Source organism: Gouania willdenowi, unplaced genomic scaffold (assembly GCF_900634775.1).
Source record: "Gouania willdenowi unplaced genomic scaffold, fGouWil2.1 scaffold_371_arrow_ctg1, whole genome shotgun sequence".
Classification (NCBI taxonomy): domain Eukaryota; kingdom Metazoa; phylum Chordata; class Actinopteri; order Blenniiformes; family Gobiesocidae; genus Gouania; species Gouania willdenowi.
Window position 1 is genome coordinate 9611 of NW_021145132.1, and position 10979 is coordinate 20589.

Consider the following 10979-nt stretch of genomic DNA (forward strand, 5'->3'; position numbering starts at 1 on the left):
CATGCCACACATTCAGAGGTGGACAGTGGAAGCTGGTTAAATATGGTTAAAGGGGGTGTGTCTCATAAAGGTAATGGGATTCGATGGCTCCACGACTGTAGAGGAGTTCCTCAGCACGCTGAACCAGAGGATAGGAATGAGGAAGCCTCAGCTGGGTTTCGCTCTCTTCACTGATGATCCATCAGGAAAAGACCTGCAGCACAGTGTTACGGCAGAATTTACGGTTGACCTCATTTAGAGACATGATTCATTGCTCTGGTTGAATGATGGAATCCAGGAGAAGCATTGATGATTTTATATAAAAAGTTTATTCTATTGCTAAGTAAAAAGGTACAAATGGAACAAAGTGAAACAAAATTAGCGTCCGTCCAGGCGGACGTCCGAAGGAAGTGCCGCGCCCCGCTCCAACAGTTTCAAAGCTTAAGCTTTTTATACAGATAAGAAAAGGTCCCAACAGTGAGAGACAAAAGGGAGGGAGTCAGATGCCCATAGTGGAAATGTTGGAGGATGATGAAGATGTTATGAGAAGGTTTGGCTCCAGTCTTTATCTGTCTTGATAAGTGTGTGCGTCAGTGTATGTCTGCATGTGAGCAGAGATTCTGGCTTGGCAGAGACTGTGCTGCACTGAGAATAATACGATCTGTACTGTTTAATCATGATTCAGCTGTTCAAAAGTGTAAAGATTAATGGAGTCGTCATGTATTAAAACATGACAAATTGTACACATGAACATACATTTGAGGATATGATGATGAATATAATAATTGACCATAACAACAGCCTGCAGCCCTCAGCCAAGGTAGGACCGTAGGTCAACACACAAACAAACGCACGCTCATCCAGTATTAATGCCTGTGGCTGGAAACTGATCTGAATCTCTTTTGTCAGATCTGTGATGTCATTTCCAAATGGGAACAGACTTTAAAAGAGATGCATCCTGGGAAGAACGAGGGAGCGCGTGTTTTTCGACTTACATACAAGAGCAGGTAAGATTTGATTTGTTTCAACAGGAACTTTTGTGTTATGAGTTTGTCACACCACAGAAACATGCGTCATTGACATAATGACACAAAAATTGCTAAATATAAAAAATGAGGTTTCAAAATAATTGAAAAACAAGCACTTCTCTCTGCTCTGAGACGCTGGGGGCGTGTCAGTTAGAGGCGCTGAAACCACGCCCACTCGCGGGAAAGGTGCCGCCTCCTAACTGTGTCTATGGGAGAGAACAATGTGAAAGCGGCTCCAGCGTCAATAGTGCTTCCAAAAGTGATCGGACCAAAGAGGTGTCAGCGGAAAGGTCTGCTCCGCCCAAAATATGTGCATCCCTGCCCGGTTGAGTCAAAACTACGCCTGATAGAAGCGAACAACTGTACATGGTGTATAAAAGTGCTCATTTCATGAAAAATGTAGCACCAGCGGACGCGTTTTATTCCCCGGAGTCTAAATATGTGGTTTGTTTTTGGCTAGGGGCCGAATTGCGTCCGCTGGAGGCCACGGAAGTTTACTGAGCTTAAGCAGCAGGGTCAGGTTTATGCTAATGATGGCTCCTTTACGCAACGCATCCCTGATTTCTACATTTATGACCCATTTAATGTGTTTAGAAGAAAATGTCAGAATTTGCTTTACACGGACTCAAGTTTAGAACATTGTGATGTAGAATTTTAACAGTTTATTTTAGATTTCCTGCATTTGTAAAAGTGATTGAAATGGTAATTGTCAGAGGTGAAAGTAATAGATTACAAGTACTCACGTTCCTGTAATTGAGTTGCTTTTATGGTACTTGTACTTTTTTGAGTATATTTCTAAATCAATAATTTTACTTGTACTTAGGTACATTTGAAAACAAGCAGTGTTAATTTTGGCAGAAAATTCTGATTTAGTCTTAGTCTTAGTCTTTTGAATAACACACCATTTAGTCTTAGTCTAGTTTTAGTCTTCTGAAATCTTTTAGTCTTAGTCTAGTTTTAGTAGACTAAACATTAGCAGATATTAGTCGACGACATCTACAGTGGACTTAGTCGACTAAATGTTTCTTTTTTCATGGAATGGTTAGGTATAAGGGTTTGCAATACAAAATATGCAATACAGACACAGATAACGGTTGTAATACAACATGTATTTTATTCTTAATGTCTTAACAGATCTCTCCTCCTTCAATATTGCATCAATCTCCAGTTTGATCTTCTGTGGACTATGTGCATCATTGATGCATGAGATCTAAAATGTGTTGAATTCAGGGGCTTATTTTGAACAAAATCCAAGTTAAATAACTGGTTGGGCTACAATGCCTCACGTCTTGCGACTCTGTGCAAAATCAACAAGATATAAACAGAATAGACAAGTGCAATTCTGAAATTTAAAATAAAAAATGTATTGGCTGTAACTACCAAAGAGTACTCCTTTGTCTTCAAGTAAAAAAGAAAAACCTTGTCTCTCAGCATTGAAAATACAGGTAAATATCACATTAAACTAAAAAAGCACACAACTCTGTGAACATCATCTTCATCATCTCTTACTATGCATTGAGTGCAAAATCAGATATTTGAAAAGAAAAAATAAATATGTAAAAAATTGCACAAAAAATGAAATTCTTCTGTTAATAAATAAAAAGAGGTATCAATAAGCTCAACTCAAAACAAGTGAATTACATGCTAAGCTGTAATGCCATTTTTGCATGGAACAAAAAATCTCTGTTCTCATATTAAATAAAACAAATACCAATATCAAGTTGTGCAGCTACAGGAAATACTGTAAATAGCAGTGAACACAACTGTTCTATTTCTCTCTGTTCATTTTAAGGAAAGCGCTTCGCTCCAATGTGACCCTTCCTCTGTTGCGCCGTCCTCTTGTGAGGTCACCTGTGATGCTGAATACCCTCTCTGCAAAAGCTTGAGAAGCTGGCATAGCCAACAAGTCTAACGCAAGTGGCTTTAAACTGTGATAAAAACTGTCACTCTTTTCCAGCCAGAAGTCTGTTCCTGTATCCTCAGTGATGGGATGTGAAAGTTCTTCCTTGTACTTGATGATCTGCTGCCTGATGCTGGTTGTGGAGGTTTTTGAGAGGAACCTAAATACAGGCTGCTTTGAGGATGGTGCTGCTTCTGGTTCCTCAATCACCTCTTCTTCTGCATCTTCTTCAGACTGGTCCACCTCCTGTCTTGTGTGTGGGAAAGTGCATTTGACCACATAGTCCTCTGCCTGTTTCAGCAGTTCCGGGATATTTCCATCAGCCACATCAACATTAACAAGGATTTCACAGACAGTTGGGTTGACAAAGCAGGCAGCTGCTGCAAGCGGTGAGAACTTTTCATCAGCTGAATCCAAGAAGCAAGTAAAACGCTGGTTCAGATTTGCTCTCATTTTCTCCGCAAGAGTGGCGAGGTCTCTGTACCGAGTGCTCTCTGCAAAGTCAGTTAGGTGACTCAGCAGATCAAAGAGGGCAGGAACCACTAGGGACATAGATGAGGTGTCACTCTGGAGGGTTTTAGTGTGTTCCGCAAAAGGCAGCAGTAGGTCTTGGATTGATGAAAGCTTTTGCCACTCACTGGTAAGCAAACCGTCCCATCCCATGTCACTTGCGATTTGACAGACTGCATCTTTGACTGTGAGGAGTCGTGTGACCATGCTGAATGTGCTCGACCAGCGTGTGGGGCAGTCATTTACAACAATAAGACCACACTGGTCCAGTACCCTCTGTGTTGCAACTGAGGACTTGCGAAAGAGCTTCACCACCGACCTTGCTTTGTTGAGGACTCTTTTGACACTCGTCTCTTTCTGCAACATGTGGACCACAAGTTGTATAGTATGCACCACACACGGTGTCCGGTCCATTTCCATGTCGACATGATGGTACCTAAAAACAGGAAGAAAGGACTACCAAATAAGTATTTAACCTAATAAAGTGACTGGTGCGTGCGCGTGCGCGTGCGCGTGTGTGTGTGTGTGTGTGTGTGTGTGTGTGTGTGTGTGTGTGTGTGTGTGTGTGTGTGTGTGTGTGTGTGTGTGTGTGTGTGTGTGTGTGTGTGTGTGTGTGTGTGTGTGTGTGTGTGTGTGTGTATTCATGTGTCGGGGAAAATCATTCATGTGATAATTGGCATTTAAAAGAATAAACTAATCATGGCTCACCGCTGGTCTTCCGTTACAGATTCAGAATCACTTTCCATTGTGGACCCAGGGGAGTCGTCCTCTGAGTCTGAGCTTGTTTCTTCTGCTGTTGTGTGTTTAAAGGCTGCCACCATGTTACTCCCATTGTCCGTTATTACGGTCAGGATCCTCTCCTTTGGTATGGCCCACTCCTGCATACATTTATCCACGTATGCCTTGATAGACAGTGCAGTGTGTGGGTGAGCTACTTGTTGAAGGGCCAACAATATGTGTACAGGTTTACTTTGTTCAACACAAAAGTAGCATGCGCTTATGGCAAGGAATGAGGCTGTCAGTCCTTTTTTTGTCCACATGTCAAGGCCAATCGATACTCTCCGGGCAGCAGCCAGTCTCTCTTTGAATCTCTGTCTTTCATGTTCATACTGTGTTTCAATCAAATTGCTCATTTTGGTTTTCTTTGGAGCTGTTAGTCTCCGATCTACTATCTCCATCATTAGCACAAAGTCCTCGTCTTCAATTGTTGTGACTGGTAAACCTGTGCGTCCAATCCATCTAGCTATGGCCTGCTCCTTGGTATGTTGTTCTTTCGATTCAGTTTTGTATTTTGAAGAACTTTGGAAAGCTGTAGAGATGGTCTGCTGCTGGGTTTCACTAGCAGCACTAGCTTTATTTCCACTTGGCCCATGGTCATCTTTGTAATCAGACTTCTTCTGTATCTGTGAGGGTGAAAAGGGGGGAAGCAAGCTGTGATTCTTTTCTTTCTTGCCCAATCTCCTCAAGCCTCTCTGACACACACACACACACACACACACACACACACACACACACACACACACACACACACGTATGTTTATTAAGCTGGCTTTTGCCTTCACAAATCTGCCATCTCAGTGTGAAATGAGAATAACTGCTTAGGCTACAATGACACCCACACACACAATCTACTTATAGTAGGCCTAGATATTTCATTCAATTTGAGAATATTGAATATTTATAATCCTATTAATTCAGCGAGATAATCGCCTCAGACTCAGTTTTATCAATACAGTTCAAATGTGGATTCCTTTAGCTTCTATCGTACTCCAAGTTTAGCAAACACACAGGTGTTGATATGATAAAATAACCGTAGCTTACCTTCGCATGTATTTCTTGATGAGTCGTCTGTAAATGTCGCTTCAAGTTGGTGGTGTTTTTCCCGGAAATTTTTGCTCCACACGCTGTACAGGCGGTCTTGTTGTCCTTGTTGTCATATGTGAACTGCGACCAAATGTCAATTCTTCGTTTTCGCCCTAGTCCTGACATGTCTATTGCGCACGAGACATGCAGTTTCCCTCGGACATGGTAGGCTAAACCGTTGTGTTACGTATTTCTCCTCTTAGCTGCTGCGTTTGTTTCGGGTTTGTTTACCTGTTGTTGCTGGCGTGCATTTGCCGCGGTATTTTAAAAATGGCTGCCTCCCTCCGCACAGATCAACCAATGAGATCAACGTATCCTCAAAAGATTCGCTCTGATTGGATTTCTTCCCAACTTGTCCCGCAAAAAGAGCAGTTCTGATTGGATCTCTTCTCCATTCGTCACGCCTTCGAGTTTCGTCTCGTTTTTATTCGTGGACTACAGTGTCAGTTATCCTTCGTCTCAGTCTTCATCTTCATATCTGACTTTTATTTAGTTATCGTCTGTGAAAAAGGTTCGTTGACGAACATTTTTCGTCATAGTCTTAGTCTACGAAATTAACACTGAAAACAAGTAAAGTAAATCATTACATTTCTACACCCAACCATTACTGAGTAAATTATTATGACAATTGGCTTGGGACTGTTTTAGAATTCAGAAATTAAATTGTATTTATTTGTTTTTATTTTAATTTTAAATTGAACTCTTTGGTGTTATGTTTTAAAAAAAAATGGTACATTTTGACAAAACCTTTTATTTTATACAGATGCCTTTGTGGAAAATACATTAAGTTCCAATTGTATAAGATTTGGTCTCTTCCTTTTTAAGTTTATACATGAGATGTTATGTATGCAAGGGAACAGTGGCAAGATTTATTACCAAACATAGACAAGGGTGGTGAAAGTAACGATAATAACTTTTACTATTTCATTGAGCTACTTTTTACTTGTACCTGAGTATTTTATGTTTGACTTACTCAAGTAACAGTACTTCTACTTACGTACTAGAATATATCAGTACTCTTTACACCTCTGGTTATTGCCTCTAAAGTCAGGTGTAATGACTGGGTTCTCTCTACGTATGTGCAGACTTTGTTTCAGATCTCAGGTGAAAGGAGAGACAGCGAGAGCGCCTCCTGTTGGCCTACCAAGTCAATGATGAAGTTCAGCAGGGCCAGTTTCCTGTGAACAAAGAGCTGGCTCTGGAGGTGGCAGCCCTCATGGCACAGGTCTGTGAAAATGGTTTTTATATCATTTATATTAAATTAATTATAAATAATGTAAACCTGAATACTTGCTAAAAAAACAATAACTAATTAGTAAAAGTAACAAATTACCACCACCTAGTGTTAGGGGGCAAATAAATCCCCTTCAAATTAAAATAAAAAAAACAAACTAATTCAGACAAAAACCTGACACCCACTGGAAATCCATCCATCACAAACAGAGATATTATGAATCTAAACCAAGATCTTCCTCTGACATTTTAATTAGAGTTTTTATTTTCTGCAGTCTTCAGAAGAACAAAAACAGAACAAACAACACTAATTGTCTCAGTAATCAGCTGAAAGGGTGTAAGTTACACAGCTACACCTTCACAAAAAACTGAACTAGGTTCTCCAGATAATATTACAAAAAAATATATGGAAACAAATATTGCTATTGTTACTATACACATTTAGTATATAGTCTACATCAGGGGTCACCAACGCGGTGCCCACGGGAACCAGGTCGCCCGTAAGGACCAGATGAGTCGCCCGCTGGCCTGTTCTAAAAATAGCTCAAATAGCAGCACTTACCAGTGAGCTTTTATATATATAGATTTATTTATTTAGCTATTCTTGTTTAAATCACACTTACATGTAACTTAGAAATGACAATACATATATATAAACACTTAAAACGTAAAGTGTTTTTTGTGTTTAATACATACTTGCCAACCCTCCCGATTTTCTCCTGATTTCTGCCCGACATTGTCCGGGCGGACCATCCTTCACTGAGCGTCGTTTCCAGCCGGACAATAATAACGATTACACCGCATAAGAAGAGGAAGAAGACTCTTCTTCCTCTTTTTATGCGGTGTAATTATATTATTGTAATAATAATATTGTTGTAATAATAATAACGATTACACCGCATAAGAAGAGGTGTAATCGTTATTATTGTCCGGCCGGAAACGACGCTCAGTGAAGGATGGTCCGCCCGGACAATGTCAGTGAGGAAATCGGGAGAAAATCAAATCCAACCATGTGTAGGGAAGTGTTTCTGTTATGGTTGTAGCCGTTCTTGTATAGGCTATGTTTAATTTTCCTTTTGTTGATTATTTTTATTTCAAGCATAGATTGCATAGATTGATGGATAATTTATGCAATGTATGCCTTTTTTGTTTAATTTTATGTTATTTATTCTACTACTACCACCATTTACCATTTGCACGGGTACTGTGGAATTTGTTCTTTACTTTATATGTGTTTTTCAAATAAAAGAACACTCTGAAATTGAATTATTTCATTTTCTCTTTAAAAAGCAAACAACCCCCCCCCCGCTCTTTTGAAAATCTCCCTAATTATTATTTAAGTGTGTATCAAACTGGTAGCCCTTCGCATTAATCAGTACCCAAGAAGTAGCTCTTGGTTTCAAAAAGGTTGGTGACCCCTGGTCTACATAGTTGTATATATGCAGTTTATGCATGCACATCAAATATATATTTATATACATACTGTATATACTGTATAACTGCTTTCGTCCAGTACTTTGTCTGTTTTTGTTGTTGTTTGATTTTTGTGTTTCTACTTGTATTGTTTAACTTACAATAAAAAAATCCAAAAAATTAAGTGAATTTTAAAAAACAATTTTTAAAAATCGATTTTTGAACTTTATGAATCGCTTATGTGAATCGATTTTTTTCCCCACCCCTAATATATACATATACATACATACTGTATATACACATATACTGTACATATTTTACTATTTAATATTTACTCCACAAATTTCATAAATTACATTTTAAATAAAATATATGGTGTGGCAACATTACAATTCACAATATACTCGATCCCAATATATACCTTTTTGTTATGTTTATTGAGTAAATATTAATATTTTTTATACCATTATATATCTATTATAAATTATTGCTGTCACAGGTAAAATTGTTGCACTTCTGTCTTATACTTACTAACAATATATGATTTAAAAAGCTTTTTAAACTGGTTTTTGTTGCTGCTTTGTTTTATTTCATCCTTTAAGCATTTCCATAGTTTTCCTTCTCTCTCTAAAAATCTTTCTGCAACCTTTTTGGGAATGAAACTTTGCTATATTTATATTTAATTTTTTTTCTCTGTATTTTTGTTTGAACAATCACACACAGTTTGCAAAGGGTGGAATAAAACACAATTTGACAGATAAAATAATAAAGTAAATAGATGCCTGTGGTCTTTACAAGTCATCTTTCTTAAAACAAAACTCAGAGAGAAATAAAAAAAAAAAACAATTAAGTGTAACGAAATAAAAATGGAAAAACAGAAAATGTTTCTTTGAGGTTTGATCACCCTCTTTTACATGTAGGTTTCCAAAATAATATAATGAAATGAAAGAAAAAGAAAAGAAAACATAGTTTTATATGTCAACATATACCCACATACAACACTTAAAAATAAAATGTACCATAGTTATACTCAACAAAATTACAAATTACAGAAATGCCTTAGATCAGTGATTCTTATGGCGCGTTCAGACCAAACGCTTTTTACATGCGTCCGGTGCCTTCAACGCGGCCGACGTTGAAGTTGGGATTGTTGAACTTTTGGGACATATCGCGGTGCGTCGACCAATCAGGAGCATTCCCCAACCGTGACGTGTTCAGAATAATGAGAAGAAGAAAAAAACACTTAACAGGAGGCAGAGACAGATGGACAGGCGCACTTCTGCTGGAATAGAGCACCTATTGTTGGTGTCCTGGTAGGGGATGCGAGCGCCGATGCGGGTCAGCAGGTCGTCAAACTGGGCACTGGAGAGACGGAAGTAGTGCTGAAAGCGACTCTCGTCCGAGCGCAGCTCTGGTGAATCCAGAAACGGCGCCGAGGTGCAAATAAAGCCAAGCCACTCTCTGGATAATGTAGAGCCGATGAACGGGAGTCGGAGGTGGCGTGTTCAGCAAGGAACTCCAAACTTTATTCTCCATTCAACCACACCAAAAAACATCTGACCAGAAACACAATGTTCCCCACCACTTCACAGTCACTGGGTGAATTATGAACGTAACTGATCTCCACAATATCATCCATTTTATGAACACCACCGGCAACAGAGAAGCTCCTCCCCTCGACGCGTTGGGCGCGCGTCCCGAGCATCTTCGACACTGGTGACAAGCGTCCAACAACGCAAGTGAAAACGCGTTTGGTGTGAACGTACCATTAACCATAGGGCCCCGTCTCATGGTTGGTCCGTGAGCGCCTCCTAGAGGGCCGTCAAAAAATGTTTGTTTTAAGCCTGTGGTCCATGGGGGCCGCAAGAGCATTCACTGGCTGAATTTATATTTGCACTTTACTTCAATTGTATTGACAGTTGTATTAAAAAAAAAAACAAATACTATTTAATTAAATTTTCTTTTTTTAAATTAATTTATTTAATCACCCCATATTTGCCTTTTTTCATCAGTATTTTTTGAGTCCTTCTTTTATTATTGCAGTGAATACAATTTTTTTTTAAATATTTAAAAAAAAAAAAATAATTTTCTTTTCTCTCTCCTCTGAGCTCTGCCCATCACAGGTGATCTATCATCCAAAGGTGCGCTGCTGCCACATACATGTCACCATTTGGTCTCTACATCATTGTTCATGTTAAATATTCACCGGAGAGCTTCGTCACACTGTCTCCTAGCAACCCCAGCCGAAAAACACAATTCACGTCTATAGACGTGAATGGCACTCAATGAGTTTAGAAACCCTGCCTTAGACAACCTGAGTATTTTTTGTCTGCTTATTTGCTACTAAAACCTAATATCTTCATACTCAGAAGTTCAAATATATAAAATTCTTCCCTTATCTCAATAACTATATACAAAAGAACAAGGAGAGTCTGCTGAAGGGGGTGGGGTATGCATATAATTTAGACATTTCTGAATTTTAAATCTGGTGTTTTTAAGAATGATCTATTTTTGTGTTCTTCTTGAGCATTCCACAACCTCACACCGACAACAGACGAGAACATTAGTCTTGAAGTAGTACGAGCGACTTGGTGCTTAAAATATAATTTCCTCCTGTGATCATCATCCTCAGACGCACTTACAAATAATCTATGAACACACTCTGTTCTGCTTTTGGCTTTAAACATAAAAACTGATGTTTGCAGTTAAATTGTGTCTTTACATTTTAATAACCCGAATTTAATAAATAAGGAATTTGTATGTTCTCTAAAACCAACTTTGTAAATAATTCTGATCATTCTTTTTTGCAACAAAATCACTGGTAAAATATTTCTAGTATATATATGTTACCCCACACTTCAACACAATAAGTGAAATATGGCAAAAATATTTCACTTGTTATTTTCACTGTATTATGTGTGTGAGTGATTTTAACTTCTGTGTTACTGTTCTTCATTCAGGTGCTTGAAAACAGAACAAAAGACACGAAACGGGAGATGGAGGTTCTGGAGAACCTGCAAGAGCTGAAGGAGGTGAACCAAAAGCAGGCTCAG

General features: G+C 38.8%; 1 protein-coding gene across 1 annotated transcript; it reads right to left on the reverse strand.

Moving 5' to 3' along the window:
• Window positions 1-2775: 2775 nt before the first annotated feature.
• LOC114459882 (zinc finger BED domain-containing protein 4-like) lies at window positions 2776-4350 on the reverse strand. Its single transcript, XM_028442044.1, has 2 exons — window positions 4126-4350; window positions 2776-3853 (listed from the first exon to the last, which is right to left on the reverse strand). The coding sequence occupies exons 1-2, from the start codon at window positions 4299-4301 to the stop codon at window positions 2776-2778; spliced, it is 1254 nt and encodes a 417-aa protein (XP_028297845.1). The 5' UTR covers window positions 4302-4350.
• Between the last annotated feature and the right edge of the window lie 6629 nt (window positions 4351-10979).